At 47.3% G+C, this 21452-nt stretch overlaps 1 protein-coding gene across 1 annotated transcript in view; it reads right to left on the bottom strand.

The window, feature by feature from the left end:
- The window catches only part of QSOX1 (quiescin sulfhydryl oxidase 1), an 86463-nt gene that overhangs the window by 54193 nt on the left and 10818 nt on the right, over positions 1-21452 (bottom strand). Inside the window, exon 2 of the mRNA XM_035122015.2 lies at positions 6407-6507. Within this exon, the coding sequence (XP_034977906.2) occupies positions 6407-6507 (101 nt within the window). The remainder of the gene's footprint in view (positions 1-6406; positions 6508-21452) is intronic.

The raw sequence follows: 21452 nt of genomic DNA, 5'->3' as shown, positions 1-21452 counted from the left end.
GCACCACTGTATATTACAATTATACTTTTTGTTATTTAAACTATCAATATCACGAAATTATGGTTTTTTTCTCGAAGTGACACACCACCCGAGTTATGCTCGGTTTTTTGGCGAATTTTGACACACCAAGCTCAAAAGGTTGCCCATCACTGGCCTAGGAACACAGGAAGATGCTTGCTTCGCAGCCCATCCATCTCACTGCTGTCTGGACCAGTACTGTGGTGTAACCTTGCAGCCCTCCCAGGTGTTGCTGATGAGCAACCCTGGCCATTGGGCTGTGCTGGCAGGGCCTGATGGGAGTAGTAGTTCAACAAGATTTGGAGAGTGGCAGGCTAGTGTCCTCTGGGCTAGACTGACAAGCAGCAGCTCTTTCCAGGGCTTCAGGCAGAGGCTCCACCTGGGCCCTACCTGTAGCATCCAAAGCAGATGATACAGCCCATTCTCCAAGCGATTACCTTCGAAACGGAATGCTCTGGTCCCATCGAGCAAGGTAATCCTTACGTTTGCTAGTTCTTCTGTTACAGAAAATGGTTTATTTTGTGGGAAATATTGTCAGCTCAGTAAGGTCCCCTTGGCTACCCTCCCTGGGTGACAGTTTATTCTGCTCCCGATTGCTGGCTGTATGTGCTTCGTTCAGCTTTCGCTCCATCCTCAAGCGTTCCCTGCCAGCTGTGTATTTATTTACTTCCTACCTGCCTCAAGGTACCCACCTCAAATGTTTGTTTAATGGGCTGGCCCTGGAATCTGTTTGCAGGAGTAGGCAGTGCGTGAGCGAAAGGGAAAGTGGAGGTCAGTGCCACATCATCAGGTTTCCCCGGAGATCTTAGAAGGCTTCTAGCAAGCAGCGGAATAAAAGCATTTGCAAGTGGGAGAGAGGGAGGGAGGCATGCCTGTAAAACTAATGCTGGAGATCTCTGAATAGGATCTCCTGCACTTTTTTTAAAAAAGTGAATATAACTTGTAACATGTTGAATTTAACCATTTAACACTTCTCTGATGGGTCTAGGCGCCAGCAGCACTGGGAAATAGATGAGTGTTGTTGTTGTTTAGTCGTTTAGTCGTGTCAGACTCTTCGTGATCCCATGGACCATAGCACGCCAGGCACTCCTGTCCTGATGACTGTATTCCCCCCCCCTATTATTATCAGTCCCCACCCTCCTAAGCTGCCATTTGCCCCTGGCCCCTAAAAACACATGGGGTGGGGGGGGGAGGCGAGACTGCTTTGACCCCTAGGAACTGATGCCTATGTCCTGAGCTATACAGTGGTGCCTCGCTAGACGAATTTAATTCATTCCACGGGTCTTTTCTTATAACGAAAAATTCGTCTAGCGAATCCCATAGGAATGCATTGAATTGTTTTGAATTGTTTTTTGCCCATAGGAACACATTAATTGAATTTCAATGCATTCCTATGGGAAACCGCGATTCGCTAGACGAATTTTTCGTAAAACGCATTTGTCTAGCGAGGCAACCTCCGCTAGAAAAAACCTTTCGTTAAGCGGAAATTTCGTTAAGCAGGGCATTCGTTAAGCGAGGCACCACTGTATCTAGTTTGGCCTTAACCCTCTCCCGGGGATTCTGTAACAACTGAACCCAAATTGTGTCATTGGATTAAAATTGTGCTTAAGTGGCAGGTTTGTAGAAGACCTGTCAAGTCCCTACCACCATCACCCTCCCAGGTCACATGGGACGATGGATCCCTTTTCTCACTGACTGCTGCGCCCCCAGACAGCATCGCTGGCTCTTTCTGGCTAGAAAACAAAACAGCTTTTGAGGCAAGTTGAACCCCACGCTGTGGGAATGGAGGGGTGAGCTTTACACTGCAGTGGCGGGCATTTCTATTCACCGAGGGTTCCACCTTGAAACCCCACCTGGCTCTTTAGCAGAAATTCCCAGGACGTTTTAAGATTCTGTTTCGTAATAGCGAGGGCTGAGGGCTCTTGGTTTACTTTACATGCTGTAGGTGGAAATGGAGATTCCTGGGTTCTTCTCTGATGGCCAACGGTTGCGTTTTTGTGCTGTGCACCGAAGCATTCCAGGTTTTATATAGAACAACCCTACCTATTGACACACACCGGGCTGGTGCCTCCATTTAGGCAAACTAGGCCATGGCCTAGGGCGCCAAAATGGAGGGGGCGCTGTAGAGCCTCCTGCCTGCCGCCCGCCCGCCGGAGCCTGGCGGGCGGCTGCTTGGCTCTGCCCCTGAAATGGAGGGGGTGCTGGCGAGCCTGCCCACTGCCTGCCGCCCACGCTGCCGCCAGCGCCGGGAGCAGCAAGCGAGCGGTGGCAGTGCCCGTAGCTGAAGCCTTCAGCTATGGGTGCTGTTGCTGCCGACGCTAACGCTTGCTCGCTGCCGCAGCCGCTGAAGAGCTCACACCGTCCCCTCCATAGGCGGGAGGCGTGCGAGCCAAAATGAGAGCTCAGCGCCCTCCCGCCTATGGAGGGGACGCAGCGGCGTCAGCGGCGTTGTGCACGCGTCATGACACATGTGCCGGGGGGAGGCGCCAGAAGGTGATTTAGCCTAGGGCGCAAAAAGCCCTAGCACCGGCGCTGAACACACATCCCTGCCGTGTGTCATATAATGTTGCCAGAAGGTTAGGGAAGGGATTGCTACCCCCCACAGCCCATGTAGAAAGGAGAGCTTCTGGGCACAGAGAAACTATGGCTATTCTAATGGCACACTAAGACGGATGCACTGCATCTATTTCTTGATGCAACGCATCCATCTTAGTATGCCATTAGACTAGCCATGGTTTCTCTGTGCCTGGATTCCTTGGGGCTGCCCTAACTTTCCTTTCAACGGATTCCAGTACATGCCTCCGGGATAGATCACACAGGTCCATCAAATCATGATAGCAATTTAGAGTCCAGAACTGGAAGGTTCCCAGTTCAAATCTCACCTCATTCTTGAAAACAGCTTTAACTATGCAAGCCATTGTTCGCTAAAGCTTACTCCAAATGCGCTCTATGGCTTACCTTACAATAATGTTGCAAGAGCAGCTGAAATACTGTGAAAATCTTCATGCCCCCAGGAAAAGGACCATATAAATGCTAATGACTGTGCGTCTGAGGAACATTCTTTCCTAAGGAGAGCTGGGAACACTTATAACCATTTTCTGGTGAGGTTTTGGCACTTATCCCAAGGTTTTCTAAAGGCACTAATTATTCCTACCCAGCAATGTAGTCAAGGTCCCCACAGGAATGAGCCTGGCTTCTTCCTACAAACCAGTCATGGGGTCTTGACAATAAACACAGAAAGAGGATCAGAGGCAAGGTACCACACAAAAGGAGACCAGACATTGTTGGAGCAATTGCGTCAGGCTTTTCAAGGCCGTGTCCGGTTCCTGGTTCTAACTTCTAATGCACACTCGCACGATCGTTCCTGTGGAACTACTGTAGCAGCATACCCACTTGTGGGTATATTATCTGGAAGCAGTAGGGGCAGCAAATGAATGTCCACTTAAAAGGAACAAAATAAAAAAAATTCCTTCCAGCAGCACCGTAAAGACCAACTAAGTTTTTTATTTTGGTATGAGCATTCGTGTGCATGCACACGAAAGCTCATACCAAAATAAAAAACCTTAGTTGGTCTTTAACAGGCATCCCCAAACTGTGGCCCTCCAGATGTTTTGGCCTACAACTCCCATGATCCCTTGCTAACAGGACCAGTGATTGGGAAAGATGGGAATTGTAGTCCAAAACATCTGGAGGGCCGAAGTCTGGGGATGCCTGGTCTTTAAGGTGCTGCTGGAAGGAATGTTTTTATTTTGTTTCGACTACGTCAGACCAACACAGCTACCTACCTGTAACTAGAACATTTAAAAGGACAAAACCTCCTCCCAGGTATGCAGGTGGAAGCAAGGGAATTGGGGAGTTTCTCAAGCCCAGTGCTATGGTCAGGCTCATGGAGGCTCCTTCACATAGAATGAAACCAGGTTTAGGTATTATTTCTTCGCCATGTAATCCTTTGCTATGTGCGGGTTCACCTAGACTAGAGCAACTAGTGAATCAAGTGGCAGAAAAGTGCTGAACAGAGGAAAAAACAGAAAACAAGCCAATTTGCACATATGAACCAGCCCTCATACTTACTGCATTCCTAGACCATGGGAACGAAGGCAAACATAGGATTTGCCTATGCAACCACATTTGGGGGGGGGGTGAGTGTGATTTTGTTGTTGTTATTATTATGTTATGTATTTTGTGTTTACATTTTGTAATGTATTTTGTGTTTACATTTTGCATTTTTATGTTGTAAACCACCCTGTGATCTTCAGATGAAGGGCAGTATATAAACAACAACAATACAGTGGTACCTCTACTTACGAATTTAATACGTTCCGAACGCACATTCGTAAGTAAAAAAAAAAATTGTAAGTCGAATCCCATAGGAATGCATTGGGAGAAAAAAATCTGTAAGTCGAAGCAACCCTATCTAAAAATTCGTAAGTAGAAAAAATCCTATCTAAAACGCATCCAAGATGGCGGACGGAGCTCTGTTCGTAAATAGAAACATTCATAAGTAGAGTTATTCGTAAGTAGAGGTACCACTGTAGTAATAAACAATAACAAAACAACAACAAATAAATAATATTATTACTATTATTTCTAAAAAATACTTTGCATACGAGGAAAGTGCTTAAACTTCAAAATCACTTCAGTTGCTTTCTTTTAAACACAGCTGTGTTCTATCCTCTTAATAAAAATGCTTGCTAATCTATATCTATATCTATCCACTCTGCTTGCCTGGCCAAGCAGGTGAATCAGAACCATTTCCAGATAGCTAGGTGGGGAAGCTTTTGTAAACAAAAAGAGCCATGGTCACAATTGGCTAACACAGCAACGTAGGTAGGCTAGTAAAAGTTTATAGGTGCTTCTGACGACATTGTTGCAATCTTTCGTTTAGGAAGGGTTCCTGGAGATACACACAGGTAACCCTATTTGCTCCATCCGTCCTTGCTGTGAGAGAAGTATAAGAACCAGCTCCATTACTGAGATGAGATAGGTGAGAAGGACCTTCAACCAGCGCCCAGTGCCTACAAGCTCACTGGCTCCCGCCAGCCCTGCCCCACAGTCTCCCCCATGGCCTGAGGACCCGAGCAGGATCAGCGTTGGGCTGTGAAGGCTTAGCAATGGGCACTGTGTGTATTCTATGCATATTTCAATGAACTGAATAGAGTGAAAGATTATTAATCATGGGGACATGGGAAGTGTATGTATGAACTTAAAAATGGAAAGCGTAAAGAGGTTTAAAGACTGTCTCAAGGCAAGTCTTGAAAAATGTAGTATAAACACTGACAATTGGGAAACAGTGGCCTGCGAGCGCTCCAGTTGGAGAACAGCCTTTACCAAAGGTGTCATGGGCTTTGAAGACACTCGAACTCAGGACGCAAGGGAGAAACGTGCTAAGAGAAAGGCACGCTTGGCAAACCCTCACCGTGATCAACTCGCGCCTGGAAACCTATGTCCCCACTGTGGAAGGACGTGTGGATCCAGAATTGGCCTCCACAGTCACTTACAGACCCATTGTTAAAACCATGTTTATGGAAGACAATCTTACTCGGCTATGAGTGATCGCCAAAGAAGATGTATGAACTTAACATCAATTAGCTTCCCCCCCCCAGTTGCTATTTTGTTAGTGCTGTTAACATTGTTTTATAGATTACAAAGGATTTGTTAATCATATAACATGACTTGCTGTAATTGTGATGTTGAGCTTATTTTTTAGCTGCTGTTTCACTAATGGTGTTTTACTGATGGTTTGTTGATTGTTTTATATTATTTACGCTGCATTTCTGATGTTCTTTTGTGTTTTGTTATGCTGCTGTTATTTACTGTTTGTAAAGAGGCATAGAAATATGATCAATCAAATCTCTCCGTTTAAACAGGCAAGCCAGATTTTCCTGCTTTGCTTTCTGAATAAAGGCCTAGTTTTACAGAAAGGGCCCTCTCCTTCAGTTTGGGGGCTCCTGCTCTCCTGCTAGCCTTCTGCAAAGGCATAGGGCAGGGGTGGCCAACTCCTAAGAGACTGTGATCTACTCACAGAGTTAAAAACTGGCAGTGATCTACCCCCTTTGGGGGGGTTCAGGTCAAAAGTTGTTGAGCTTTTCTTAGGAAGGAGGAAGGTCTATTTGGGGGGGTTTCGGGCCAAAGTTGTTGAGTTTTTTCAGGGAGGAGGTAAATTTTTGAGCTTTTTTAAAAGGGAGCCACAGTTGTTCAGCTTCTTTGGGGGGAGCCAATGATCTACCAGTGATCTACCAGTGCCCGGTAGATCACGATCTACCTGTTGGACATGCCTGGCATAGGGGCATTCAGCATCAATCCTAAGCACAATAGGAGGATCCAGATGAACTAGCTGCAGCATCGTCACCCTTGAACTTGCCCTCACCTACCCCAACGGCAACGTTACCTTCAGTGTTGGGTAGCCGGTGATCCCGAAATCCGAGCAGATTTTCTGGTTGCTCGCATCAGCACAGTCTAGGACCCCCAGAGTCACAGCAGGTCTCCAATCTGGAGGGAGAATGAGATACAGACAGCAGAATAAAAATTATTATTTTACCATTATTATTTATGGTACAACAAAGTTAAAGTGCATAATCGATTTAAATGTCACATTATAAGAAAGTCATTGTTCAATGTTTGGGTCAGATACAAAGATCTTCTAGAAAGGAAAACACCCAGATGGTTATCACCCCTAGAGGCAAAAGTCAACAAAAAGTTTAATGTGGAAGATAAATGGTTAAGATATAAAGATTTGTTGATGGAAGTAAATGACCAGGTGAAGTTAAAGCCTTATGAACAGATGAAAGATCAATCGAGTGGCTGGTTGCAGTATTGTCAGATAAATGAGTTCTTTAAAATGGATTTAAAAAATTGGTTTTCAATCTGAAAAATCAAAGTTGGAAACAGAATTAATAGAACCAAAAGTTTAAAAACCTCTCAAGAATGTATAAGCTATTGTTGGAATGGCATACGAAAGATGAACAAACAAAATCAGTAATGATTGATTGGGCAAAGGACATAACATAATGTTGGAAGACAGTGGTTTTCAGCCAGGGTGCTGTTGCACCCTGGGGTGCCTTGAATGATGTTCCACAGGCAACACTGGCCTCTGTCCCTCTTTCCTTTCCTCCCTCCTCTGAAGCCCTCTCGCATCTCTCCCTCCCAAAGCTTGCACAGCTGTTGGTTGCAGCAGCCCTGGCTACAGGCTCAGCAGCTGAATGGTGCCTTTGGGGCTGGCCAGGGGGTGCTTCGCAAGCCGCTGAGGGACAGTGTGTGGAGGCATCTCTCTTTGGGGCAGAGGGAGGCAGCTCAGGGGTGTCAGCAGCAGCTGCCTGGAGGACTCCCAAGGAGAGGGGAGAGGAGAGGAGCCTGAGGGAACCCTCCACAAGGGAGGGTGTTGGAAAAAAGGGTGAGAGGCTGCCAGCTCTGCAGGCAAGGGGTGTCTTGATTGGACTCCTGAGCCCCACGGGGGTGCTGCAGAAAGAATGTAGTTGGTCAAGGGAGCCGTGGACTCCAAAAAGGTTGAAAACTTCTGTGTTAAGAAATACACTTGCTCATTTTTTCCACAGCACAGAAAAATTACAGGAACAAATTTGAATAGTACTGTATTATCTCCCGTGTGGTATTTAGCTTATGACAGAGACTGGCTGAGCCTCCCTAATGTCCCAGAGAGGCAAAGAGTTGGATAGAAGAAAGGTCATGGGAACAGAAGGTAGGAGAAGCAGGAACGAAAGTGAAGAGGAGGAGGAGGGGCCCTGCAGGCCAACCGAGGTGAAGGTTGAAAGAGGAATAAGGAGAAGGATGAAATCAATGAGGAGGAAGAGACAATGACCTGGGAGACGACTGGAGAGCTTTTAATGGACAGAAAGGCTGAAGTTGACATGCTGACTTGAATTATACAAATAAGGAGGGACCCAGGTGGCGCTGTGGGTTAAACCACAGAGTCTAGGGCTTGCTGATCAGAAGGTCGGCGGGTCGAATCCCTGCAAACGGGGTGAGCTCCCGTTGCTCAGTCCCAGCTCCTGCCCACCTAGCAGTTCAAAAGCACATCAAAGTGCAAGTAGATAAACAGGGACCGCTCCGGCGGGAAGGTAAACGGCGTTTCCGGGCGCTGCTCTGGTTCACCAGAAGTACATGACCCGGAAGCTGTCTGCAGACAAACGCCGGCTCCCTCGGCCTATAGAGCGAGATGAGCCCCAGAATCGGACACGACTGGGCCTGATGGTCAGGGGCCCCTTTACCTTTACTGTATATTTATCTAGACAATGAGATTAGTCCATCAGGGTGCATGTTGAATGACAAACTTGTCGCTCTCCATGAACAGACATGTGTGTGTGTGTGTGTGTGTGTGTGTGTGTGCGCGCGCGCCAATTTAATAAGGAGTTGTGTAAGATGGGATAACCTTATTTATAAAGTTGGTCAAGAACCCCATTCTAATGCATAGAAAAGGTTCAAACCTTCAAAGACCACATGTTAGGAAGCACCAACGACCCAGAAAATCCTTGATGAAGGGCAACGGAAATACACTTTTTGAAAAGAATGAAAGTTCGTAGGGATTGGAAGTTTGTTGGCTTCTGCACCCCACGACTGTTATCATGACCTTCTGGGTCCGTACCCCCATTCTCTCTTTTATTTCTTATTTATTTATTTATTATCATAGCATCATATGTGACTATAACACAAACTGAATAGGATTCTTAATCGTAACTGAACAACAAAACCATGATCTCTAAATAACCACTTAACAATAAGGTTACTAACCAAACGCTTACCCAAAAGATATGCTTTAATCTTCCTACTAGCTGTGATCCCATGTTAAAATAATTCTAAAGCAGAATTCTCATAAGGTCCTTGATCTACCTCGTAAGAAATGATATATATTCCATAACGCTCCTTCACGAATATTAGCACATCATAAATCCATAAATCTTTTTTGGCTCAAAACCGTATCTCTTACTATAATCAATACACTTCTGCTGTTTTGCCAAGAAATTGTCTTCTTTCTCGATCTGTTAGAAAATATGTTAATTTGGGCATTACTGCAGGGATTATTTGACCTGGATTTTCATGAGGTTTCACTGTCCCCATATCTTATACTTGCAAGAAGCTTAAGAAGAGCAACAAGAACTATAGTGGTGTGCTTCATATGTGCTTAGCACTTCAAAAAATCCTAAAGTATCAGGATTTGGGCCTGGCAGAGGAAGAATATTGGTCCAGACAGACAGTTGGCTTGACCCAAGTAAGGCTCAAAATGTTAGACTAAGGCCAAGGAAACCTGGCTTCAAGTCACAGCTTGGACCATGAAGACTGGTCAGTGGGCAAATTCAGACCAGTCATAACCTGTCTACCTTGCAGGGATGTATTGAAAAATAATATATATGATAAGAATAATATTGGAGAAAACTGGGTATTGAAACTTGCTTAATCTAAATCATATATCCCAGTTTTACAGCGGCCCTTTAAAGTACGCTTCACGCAGAGTATATGCAGTCAGAAGTCGACCTGGCTTAGAAAACATCACCAAGAGCATAGGGAATTAATCTCCCTTATATGAAACTCCTTACTAGCTGCACACTTGTAAAAGTATGCAGATGAAAATACAAACGGTTGGGTTTCTTTAACTGAAAAACAAACTGAATCTAAAGAGACTTTAAACTAAAGATAAATGCTTTCTCCCTTAGCAATGTTATCTGCCCACTTTCCAAACCTCCCACAAAACTCCCATTAAACTACCTGAGAATTAACAGCAAACTAGCATTATAACTAAGCAACTCTCATACTAAGATTCAACTGGGAATCTCTTAAACTGAGAACAACTGAGAGAGAGATCTACATAGAGATGAATCAAACTGAAAGATCTAACTAAGAGATACAGAAGGCTTTCTGGCAGAGCCTTATATACAAGAAGCAGAGCCCACGCCTTTGAGCAATTAACAGAAACACTGGCACCTGTTTCTCTTAAACAGACAGTATTTACATTAGACTGGCTCTAAAGTAACTTGACTATTCAAAAAATTCTAAGAATAAAATCGTAGGAGCCACATGTGCCATATTTCCCCCCCAACCTCACAAGTTTACTCGACATCTTGCTTGCCTCTGGGCCTCCAGCCTTGACCCTGCCATCTTTAGTCTCATTCCATTATTCCATCGACATCAGTCAAAACATTGTGTTGAGCAAATACAAAGGAACTCAAATTCAGGCTCAGGACGTGTTACTATAGGGAAGAGCTGAAGGTGTTAACCAAGAGAGCTATTTCCAGACTGCACATTGCAAACCCTCTGGATCAGGGGACACTCCCAGTCGCCACCCTAGCAGGGAGTCACAACAGCAGCAGCCCAAATCCCAACAGCTGCTCCACCCTAGGCTTTTGGTCCCAACTGTCTTGGAGATTAAGGAAGCCCTTGTTAAAATTCCCATTCCTTGCCACGCCTTACTCTTGTTTCATGGGAGTGGCAAAGATGCTTGCCCATCCACATGCTTGGTCCATGGCCAAACTACACGGCCCAGACAACCTTGAAGACAAGAGTCTGCACGTGGACCTACAAGGCCGGAGGTCAAATCCCAGCTCAGGCACAGATTTACTTGAATTGCTTTGCTGGACTCATCAGAACTTGGCCTCAGTTACCACACCCATAAAATGGCCCTACACCTAATGTATGCGCAGAGATTTTGTAACCTCACATTCAAGGTTCACAAGTTGAGATTCCTGCATTGCAGGAGGTTGGGCGGCCCTTGGCGACCTTTCCGCTACAATTCTACGAAGCTCAATAATCATGCAAGTGATCTAGATAAACTTTTACTCTTCATACAAAACAGTGCATTTTGTGGAGGGTCTTTATACTACTTATTTGTTTTGGAAGTGTAAGGGGGTGGGCTTACAGGGAACAGCCACCCCTCATCAAATCCAGCTCTTCGAATGGCTCGGACAACAGCGGAGGGACAGGGGGGGAAAAGAAAGGAAGGAAGGAAGGAGGAAGTGAGCGGAGCGGGCAGGGGCTCAGGCAGCATACAAGAGCCCTACCTGCAGGCTGTGATATCAGCAAGGAAGGAGGGGCCAGTAGAGAGTTCCAGCGGGGAAACAGCAGAGGGGTGTCCTTTCAAATTCACCCCGGAACTGAGGCGATCAGTGGCTCCAAAACGCAGGGGGAGGAGATTTGGGGTCCCCAAACTACTCTGCTGGGGGAGGAGCCGAAAAGTGCCATTGGGAGAATCTGAGTAGACATGTTTTCATGAAGCTCTTGCCTTGTGAATAACTTTCACAATAAAAGTACTAAAGACAAGATGGTTTGGAGTGTCGTTGCTCGAGGGTAGCCAGCAACCGCCCTGACAGGAGGCATGCTCATTTTCAAGCAGGCAGTCTCCAGGAAAGGCCCAGGAGCGTAGGAAGGCAAAGGCAACTCAGCAGCAGCCCAAAACTGTAACCAAAATAAATTGCAGAAGTTGATGGCCGCCCCTTCAACTTTCCTAAGGGAAGGTGGGATCAATCCATCAGCTTTGTCAGGCTCCTCCTTCCCCTGAAACGTTGCCAGCTTGCCACCTGTTTTCAGAACTGGTGCCCGAGTCTGATTTCCACTTTCCCTTCTGTGTCATTTTAGTTTGCAAGCCTGTGGGGGCAGGGACTGTGCTGTTCTAATTTATTGCTCCTCCGGGAGCCTTTCTGGCTGAGGAACAGGGTACTGATGCTCTAACATAAATAAACAGAACTGCTTGCTTTGCATTATCCCTAAGCAAAAAGGCAACTTCCTCCTCTCCCCGCTAAGGTCTTTGTGTAATTTGGAGCGTTTGGGAAGAGAGTTAAAGAAGTACAGCACAGCCACGGAGGAGGAGGAGGAGGAGGAGGAGGAGGAGGAGGAGGAGGAGGAGGAGGAGGAGGAGGAGGAGGAGGAGGAGGAGGGAGGTCTCAAACCCTTGACCTCAGACAGGAATTCTACCCCTTTTCCACCAGCAAAGCTCTGGAGGGATTGAGAGGAACTGCAGAGAGGGGTTGACCACACCCAGCCAACAGGGACGGCCCTACGACCAGGCTGGGTGGTGCAGGGCACCAGGGCGCCTGCTCGCCCACACAGCTCCGCCCGCCCATGCAGCTCTGCCCGCCGCGCTGGGAAACGGGGCAGGGTGGGGGTGCCAGAGGGATCCGTGTCACGGTCCGGTCGGCGGGCGGTTGAAGCCCTGACAGAGGACGTCAGGACCAGAGGCAAGATGGTGATGTAGAAGCAGGAACAGGTGCAGGGCTGAGGGTCCAGCAGCAGGCAGTCGCAGGGTCAAGGAGCAAGGCAGAGGCGAAGGTCTGGGAGTCAAGGAGCAAGGCATCGGCAAGGCAAGGGTCCAAGGAGCGAGAGGCCAGAGGCAACCAGGCAGGGATAGCGTTGCTGTGGCAAAGAGCTGAAGGGAAATGCTGAGCTATTATCCCTCCCAGCTCCTGCCACCAGGTGCAGTGAGGTATCAAGTGGCCTCACCTGAGTGACCACTCCTTGCCTCTCCAGCACAAGCTGAGGTCTTCACCTGTGTGGCCACGCCTTGCTTCTCCAGCACAGGCTGAGGCAGGCCCCAGTCCTGCAAAGCCCTATAGGCCCCAGAGCCTGACTCCTGCCCATACTCCTGACAATCCGTCGCACCACGGCGCCAGGGCACCAAATATACTTAAGACGGCCCTGCCAGCCAAGGAAGTTTCCATGCACCAATGGAGCAGGGTCAAGCGATACCACTAGATATTCTGCCAGGTCAGACTTGTTTGCTACTCTGAGAAGCAGGAGCCTCTCCGTGTAGCACCTCTGACGTGTGCTTTTTACTTCTGCCAACTTTGACAGGAGCAGGGCCGGCTACTGTGTGCAGGGCCCAACTGTTTGGCCCTGAAAACAGGGGACACCAATATAGCACCCGTGGCTGCAATGGTGTCGCAGGGATCTTCTTCCCCGGCCCCCATGAAGCCTCTGAGCCCCTCACCCTCCTCGCGGCTCCCTTGGTCATGAGGTGGTTGAAAGGAGAGGAAAAGCGACGCTTTTTCGAATTCCTCTCTCAGCTCTGTGTGCTTCTCAAAGCACACCAAATCCAACTTTTACCCAGATCCCTCGGGGAAGTGGAGGTGGTGTGTGTGTCACTGCCTCTCTATCTTGGGGGAAAGAACTCAGTAAAGGTGGAAGGAGAGATGGGACCAGAGGGAGTGGCTTCCATGTGCCCTAAAAAGGCTTGGTGGCCACTTCCTTAGAGCACTTCCAGACAACTCCCACTCATTTTTATAGGCATAACTGGCAGGGCTTTTTTCCAGCAGGAACTCACCGGAAATGAGTTCCAGCAACTCTTCTGTGTGCCCCGACTCCTGTAACATTAAGGTGCCATTCCCCATCTCATGGCACAGAGGCCTTGGGTGGCAAGGCAATTGGAGCGGCATAGGTTGAAAAAAAGCTCAACAACTTTGCTTCTGGACACTGAGGTCCAGCGCCGAGGGCCTTCTGGCGGTTCCCTCGCTACAAGAAGCCAAGTTACAGGGAACCAGGCAGAGGGCCTTCTCGGTAGTGGCACCCACCCTGTGGAATGCCCTCCCACCGGAGGTCAAAGAGAACAACAATTACCAGACCTTTAGAAGGCATCTCAAGGCAGCCCTGTTTAGGGAAGCTTTTAATGTTTAATGAATTTCTGTATTTTAATATGTTACTGGAAGCCGCCCAGAGTGGCTGGGGGAACCTGGCCAGATGGGCGGGGTATAAATAATAAATTATGATTATGATTATTCTTTTTCTAGAAAAAAAGCCCTGATAACTGTCATCATAAACGCCTTGCTTTAAAAGAAGAAGATTCTCAGGAATCACGTCTGGAGTAGTTTGTCTACCTTTGGTCCCCACCCTGCACTCAGCTCTCACCTGTGGCTCCTACCGGTAGAAACTGTCGGCATGCAACAGCGACCACATCCTGGGAAATGGCTTCGACTGGTCGGCTAAGCCAGGTGAAGGCAGCACCCTCGGGGAGTTAGGGACTTCCCGCAGTTCTGGCAGTTGAGCAGGCAAGACCAATGACGGGTCCAAACGGTCAAAAAGTTGGTTTCTGCAAGTGCTGTAGAAGGAAGTGAGGGGCAGGTGGGGCCCGTCCTCCTGGGAAAGGAGCCCATCTAGGAGAAGGGAAACTCTGATCCTAAACCTCCACTGCCTTGTGGGAGACCTTCAGGACAAGAGAAGGCTAAGCAGTAAACCCTACACAATTCTGGAATGGCATCCCTAAGATGGTTAGATCGTGCCTTGTACATTTGCAGCCAAGCTAGTGCCAAACGTCTTGCTCTGCTTCCCTTTGGACCGTATCCACAGTGTTGCCTGGGCTGCCCAGGACCTCCATTCACACTGCCCAGGCTTGTGCCCTTGGGGGGGGGGTCACTTCAGTGCGGCTATGCAGAAATTTGACTTCACCCCTGAAGCCACACTTCATTGTCTCTCAAGATGGCTGGATGCTAACAATAACTTATACGGTGGCCTCGGTGTCCACAATAAACGTACACGGAAGAACAGTGTTTGTTCCCCGAGGTGCTTACAATCCGAATTTTGACAAGGGGATGAGAGAAACACCCAGGAGAGCAGGAGAAGGCAAGAGTGGCAGAACACCAAGAAGGCAGAGAGGTGAGGGAGATTGCAAAGCCCACGGTGAGTCATTTCGCTTCGCTTCTGTTCCCTGAGATTCCATGCGGAATACAAGCTGCCCTTCCCACAGGTGACGAGAGCTGTAGCCTGGGACTAAGAACGTGGCAATTATCAGTTCCTACCGGACGTACATTTGCATTTCCATCTCTGCCACTGATTCGGCAAGACGTTGGGCAACTCTCTTGATCTCCATTTCCTCATTTAACCTAATAGGGGTAATCATCATGACCTGATGCTGGTAAAAAAAAAGGCCTTTGAAACATACCACGGACGTGTGCCGTTCTGAACGCAGCACATTGCTCACCCTTCTCCGAATGGTCCCCAACTTGAGGGGTTCCCAGAGATTATTAGCTTACCAAGGCAGTTCCTGATGACAAGAACGAGGAAAGCAAAGGGAAAGGCAAAGCGTCAACGTGGTACTGGAAAAGATAAATCAGGCATGTCCAACAGGTAGATCGTGATCTACCGGTAGATCACTGGGCGTCTGTGGTAGATCACTGGTAGATCATTGGCTCCCCCCCAAAGAAGCTCACTAACTTTGGCTCCCCTAAAAAAAGCTCAGCAACTTTGACCTGAACCCCTAAAAAAGCAGGCCTTCCTTCTCTCAAAAAGAAGCTCAGCAATTTTGACCTGAACCCCCCCCCCCCAAAATGGGGTAGATCACTGCCAGTTTTTAACTCTTTGAGTAGATCACAGTCTCTTGGGAGTTGGCCACCCCTGAGATAAATTGTAGGAAAGTGGCAAAATGCCAAATGTGCTTTCGCAAAGACCTTCAGGGCCACAAAGATAGTTTACCTAAGAAGCCAACATCTCTTTTAAAAAAACAAACCAACAACCCGGAATGTTTGTCCCAGCTTTCCCCTTGAAGCAAGACCTGCACATTTCCTACTCTGCAGCTGTGGAAATTGGGTGGACCCAGTTGGGGTGGGGGTGGGTGGCAGTGGGATGTGGGGGTGCACAGGAAAGCGGAAGCTTTATTAATGCTGGGGAAATTCCAAAGAAGCAGTCGAGTCCAGATCAGCTACCTGAAATAGGTGCATGCAACATTGCCCCCTACAATTGGAAGGCAAAATGAAGCCCCTGGATTGGACAGGCTGGTTATTAGCCAATTTAGAAAGGATGCTTAATCACATAGCTCTTTTAAGCAGAGTACACCATAAAATTATTGATAAAGCAGATTTTTAATCCCCCAAAACTGAAAAATGCACACACGTAAGATAATTATCAATAAAAACACAGGCAATACTTTAAAAGCAAACCTAAATAACTAAATTTTATGGCTGTGTAGTCTTGCTGAAATAAAAAGGTTTGCTGCAAGCAAACAAGGTAGCGAGGGTGCCTCTAGGCCTTGTGTCAACAGCTGACGCCACACTAAAAGATCAGCTCCTAGAAAATGGGAAACATTATGAAGAGTAAATAATAGGAGCACAGCCTCCTAACCTTGTCTAGGCAAGGCAGTATACGTATTCTGCCTGTAAAACATCAGCCACAATCTGCACTACACATTGAAAGCCACGTCATACCCCTTTTACCAGTCGTGCCTTTTTCCAAGGGATCCTGGAAACTGTGGTTTGTTTAAGGGTGCTGAGAGTTTTTAGGAGATCTCAACTCCCCTCACAGAGCTCCCAATTTCAGAGTTCCCTGGGGTGTTAAAACACTCTGCCAACTGTAGCTCAGGGAGGTGAAGCCAGGTCTCCTAACAACTCTCAGCACCCTGAAAAAACTACAGTTCCCAGGATTCTTTGGGGGAGGCCACAACTGTTCAAAGTGGTATGGTGTGCTTCAAACCTTAAGTGTAGATGGAGCCCCCGGTCTCTTAGCACCTTGAGGTCCAGCTCCAACTGACCTCAGAGATTATGGGTTGGAGAGCAAACACTACAGGTCAGCCTGCTCACACCAGAGACGCTTGGCAGTAGGCGCACTTTGAGTAAACTCTGACTTTTAAAGTCACTTTAAAAGTCATTTCTCCATGAAATGCACAGAAGAGAGAAGCTTGAGAGGCGTAACTCCCCTCTTCCCCTACAACATCACTTTAAAAGTAATAGGAGCCAGCATTTGCAAGAGTTGGACCCGTGGGGCATTTCCATTGCGGAATGGAGAAGCAATTACCAAACGGATTCTTTCAAAACATGCACACAGAAACGCAGATTCCGAAGCGTGGAGTGGAAATCGAATCTGTGTAGACTGAGCAATGCATGATCAGTGGAGAAGTCCAGGGTGTTTTGGCAGCACCCTTGACATCCCATTGAAAGGAAACTGAAAAGGGGACTCCCTACAACAGGGGTTGGCAAGGTTTACCTCGCCTGGGCTGGTTCACTCCAGCGGAGATCCCTCCGTGGGCCAGATAGTGTGCACAGCCACAATTTCCGGCGTCTGCGCAGACGCGATTTCTGGCACCATGAAAGTGAGTCCCTGTGCCGGTTTGGCGCAGCGCATGGAGACTCGCCGAGCGGGTGGCTCGTGGGCCGGTGAAACCATAGCTGTCAAGTTTTCCCGTATCTCGCAAGGAAGCCTATTCAGCATAAGGGAATTTCCCTTAAAAAAGGGAGAACTTGACAGCTATGGGTTAAACGACCCCTGTGGGCCACTTGTGGCCCATGGGCCCTAGGTTGCCGACCCCTGCCCTACAAGGAAGGCAACTAATTGACAAGGAAGGAAACTAATTGTACCTGTTTGTCTTCAGTGCACGATTGATTTACTTCCTTTACAAAAGGTTATGCTTTCCCCAAAACACAGATGAGAGACACATCAATGGAGCAGAAAAAAAGATTACGGTACTTCCCCGCCTGTTATCCCTGAGGCACATAAAAGGTTTATGTAGCACAAATCATTACTAATGAATGCAAGACTGAAAAGGTATGGCTCATATGAATAAGAATGAACACCACCAGGACATCAATGGAGAGACATAAAGGTCAGGAAATTACAGCCACTTGTGGGGACCATAATCTGTTACCAAAACACTGAGAATTTTAAATCTGTCTCTTAAAAAATGAAAGGCACAAGCAGTCACTGGTCCCATTCATTTCAATGGGAGGGTGAGATCACTGGAATCAACGGGATCCCTTGCTCAGTTTTGGCTGGATCATGTTTTGTGGTCTACACTGCTAAGATTTTTGATCTTTAATGGAGGAAGGGAATTGATGGCGAATGGCCATGGGAAAAGAAAATGTGAGAAGATTCCTATCCCCTTGCTCTTTCATTTAGCCAATGGGAAGGGGCATGGCAAAGTGAGGGTGCTGCAAGGGGCTTTTGGGGTATCAGGTGGGGAGGGGGGACACGAAAAACGGTTTGTCTGTGGGGTGTCTTGCGGTTTAAGCATGGTTAGCTTAATAAACTATGGTTTAATAAAGTTAAATTATAGTTCAACTTTGGCTTAGGGAGGTGTGTGAACCAGGCCAGAGACTCCTCTGTAGTTGAATAACACCCTATCCTTGTGATCTCAAAGTCCAAGCCACAGAAACTTTGGAAAGCTGGAGCAACAAAGAGTCTTGCCAAGGTAAAAAAGTAAAGGTAAAGGACATCTGGATGGTCAAAGGCAGTCGCAAATGGGGTTGCAGTGCTCATCTCGCTTTCAGGCCAAGGGAGCTGGTGTTTGTCCACAGACAGCTTTCCGGTCATGTGGCCAGCATGACTAAACCGCTTCTGGTGCAATGGAACACCATGAAGGAAACCAGAGTGCATGGAAACACCATTTCCCTTCCCGCCACTTGTTGTTGTTGTTGTTTAGTCGTTTAGTCGTGTCCGACTCTTCGTGACCCCATGGACCATAGCACGCCAGGCACTCCTGTCTTGCACTGTCTCCCACAGTTTGGTCAAACTCATGTTCGTAGCTTCGAGAACACTGTCCAACCATCTTGTCCTCTGTCATCCCCTTCTCCTAGTGCCCTCAATCTTTCCCAACATCAGGGTCTTTTCTAAGGATTCTTCTCTTCTCATGAGGTGGCCAAAGTATTGGAGCCTCAGCTTCACGATCTGTCCTTCCAGGGAGCACTCAGGGCTGATTTCCTTAAGAATGGATAGGTTTGATCTTCTTGCAGTCCATGGGACTCTCAAGAGTCTCCTCCAGCACCATAATTCAAAAGCATCAATTCTTCGGTGATCAGCCTTCTTGATGGTCCAGCTCTCACTTCCATACATCACTACTGGGAAAACCATAGCTTTAACTATATGGACCTTTGTAGGCAAGGTGATGTCTCTGCTTTTTAAGATGCTGTCTAGGTTTGTCATTGCTTTTCTCCCAAGAAGCAGGCGTCTTTTAATTTCGTGACTGCTGTCACCATCTGCAGTGATCAAGGAGCCCAAGAAAGTAAAATCTCTCACTGCCTCCATTTCTTCCCCTTCTATTTGCTAGGAGGTGATGGGACCAGTGGCCACAGCAGTACCTATTTACAGTATCTACTTGCCCCGATGTGCTTTCAAACTGCTAGGTTGGCAGGAGCTGGGACAGAGCAACGGGAGCTCACCCCGTCAGGGGGATTTGCAATCGGCAAGCCCAAGAGGCTCAATGGTTTAGACCACAGCACCACCTGCACCTTTAGACTAACACATTTATTGCAGCTTTTTTGTGCACTACAACTTTCATCTGGAGATTCGTTGTTATGTATTGGTTTAATTTGTGTACATGAGTTTCTCTGCTAGTCCTGCAACTACCTTTCCCGCTCCAGGGCGATTCAAATGGGTGCGGTGACAGTTGCTATTGGTTAACTTGTTAGCACAATTTGGATCCTCACTCTGATAGGGTCCCGCCAAAATCTAAATGTATCCTTTTCCCAACCCCTGCTCCTGAGAGTATAAAAGGAGCTCCAGTCAGTCAAGATTCCTACTGCAATAAAGAAGACTGTTCTTGTTATACTTGACTCCTAGCAGTTCCTTGCTAGTATGCTGACTCACTACTCAGAGCTGACTTCACGAAGAGCTGAAATCGCACTCACGACATAACACGTACTGTGAGTTTTGATTGACTGATTGAACCCACATATTAGTCAATATGATTCATAGAATCATATAATAGGAATAGCAGAGTTGGAAGGCTATTCACTAGGGTCATCTAGTACAGGGTCCCCAAACTACGGTCCACGGGCCAGATGCGGCCCAATTGGCCTCCCAATCCGGCCTGCGATGACCCCCGTCGCCCGCTCTTACGGCGCGGCGGGCACCGGCCCAAAGCCGGGTAAGTCTGGGGACCCCTGAGATTCTAGTACAATCCCCTGCAATGTGGGATTCCGTCCTAAAGCATCCATGATCTTAAAGCAAGCATTGCCTCCTGGATTAATACAATTGCCACTGGTCATACATTGAATACTTAAATGCAATTAACTTTTATTCTTAAAAATCTGCTGTCCATTTTTAATTTGGCTTAAGTTTACAGCACTTATAACGAATTCATCTCATCATTCCAGAACACTGCAACGCAGTTCCAAGCTGCTGAGGCAATTCCATTCCTGCCTTATCACAGCCTGTGTCTGTAATGATGTGGGCTCCTAAAGTTCAAAATCATGGCATGCCTGGCAGATAACATTTAAAACTGGTTATTAGAGTGTGGGTAGAAATAGACATGACCATCTATGCTGACTGACAAGCCAACTTGAAGCAGAAATGCATAGGCTACAAAAACTACTGTGTGGACTCCCGATGGGTGAGATTAGGAGGTCTATGCATAAAAGCAAATGTTTGGAAAATGTTTGGCCACAATGCTCCAGCTGTAAAATACAGATTCAGCCCTCTAGGACAGGGGTCCCCAAACTAAGGCCCAGGGGCTGGATGTGGCCCAATTGCCTTCTCAATGCAGCCCCCGGTCGGTCTGGGAATCAGCATGTTTTTACATGAGTAGAATGTGTCCTTTTTATTTAAAATGCATCTCTGGGTTATTTGTGGGGCCTGCCTGGTGTTTTTACATGAGTAGAATGTGTCCTTTTATTTAAAATGCATCTATGGGTTATTTGTGGGGCGTAGGAATTCGTTCATATTTTTTTCCAAAATACAGTCCGGCCCCCCACAAGGTCTGAGGGACAGTGGACCGGCCCCCTGCTGAAAAAGTTTGCTGACCCCTGCTCTAGGATGAGTGTTTTCTCCTCAGATTCTAACCCTCAGATCAGGAACACCATAAAACGGAAATCTATCGTCCCTGATCTTCCTGGCTATCAAAACTATTAACGTACCCGTCATCCACAAATGTATGTCAACATTTCAAAGAAAAAAAGAAAAGAAACCCAGACATACAGTATAATTACAGCCATCACAACATCCCCTGGCAGCAAGTTCCACAGGTTAACTATCTCTTACCAAAGATAACAAACTTCCTGGTGCCCAGAGCAACACTCATTTGCATTTACCCACAGCTATGCTAAACTCAAGCAGCAATTTGCCATCTGCCCATGGAACAAGGAATGTTGAGCAGAGAGATATACCGTATCTTCCTCAAAGTCTGGGGGGTGGCCATGCCTAATTCTCCCTCGGTTCTGCAAAATGGGAGAAAAACCTGTCTCCCTTCTTTGAGGCAACCCATTCACTCATACAATCCCCGGTTTAGGGGCTTTGGAAAGACGGGGTAAGCTAGGTCCTTTAGCACCGGGGGGGGGGGGACATCTTGCTGTTGCCCTCAAGATGCAATTGGACTACAACTTCCATCATTCTTGACCATGAGCCATGCTGGCTGCGACTGAAAGAAGCTTGCATATTCCCCCACCCCACCCCACCCCCCACACACCTGTTTTAGCAGGAAGTCAACACAGCAGACACTTCCTTAAAGTAGGCAGCAGAAATTGTGGTAATTACCGGTAACACCTTTCTCTAATGTACCACTGGGTGCTAATTTATGTTGAGTTTTG

The sequence above is a fragment of the Zootoca vivipara genome, chromosome 7 (genome assembly GCF_963506605.1).
Source record: "Zootoca vivipara chromosome 7, rZooViv1.1, whole genome shotgun sequence".
NCBI lineage: Eukaryota > Metazoa > Chordata > Lepidosauria > Squamata > Lacertidae > Zootoca > Zootoca vivipara.
Note: the sequence above shows the minus strand (reverse complement) of the source record. Positions and strands in the feature narration are given on the sequence as shown.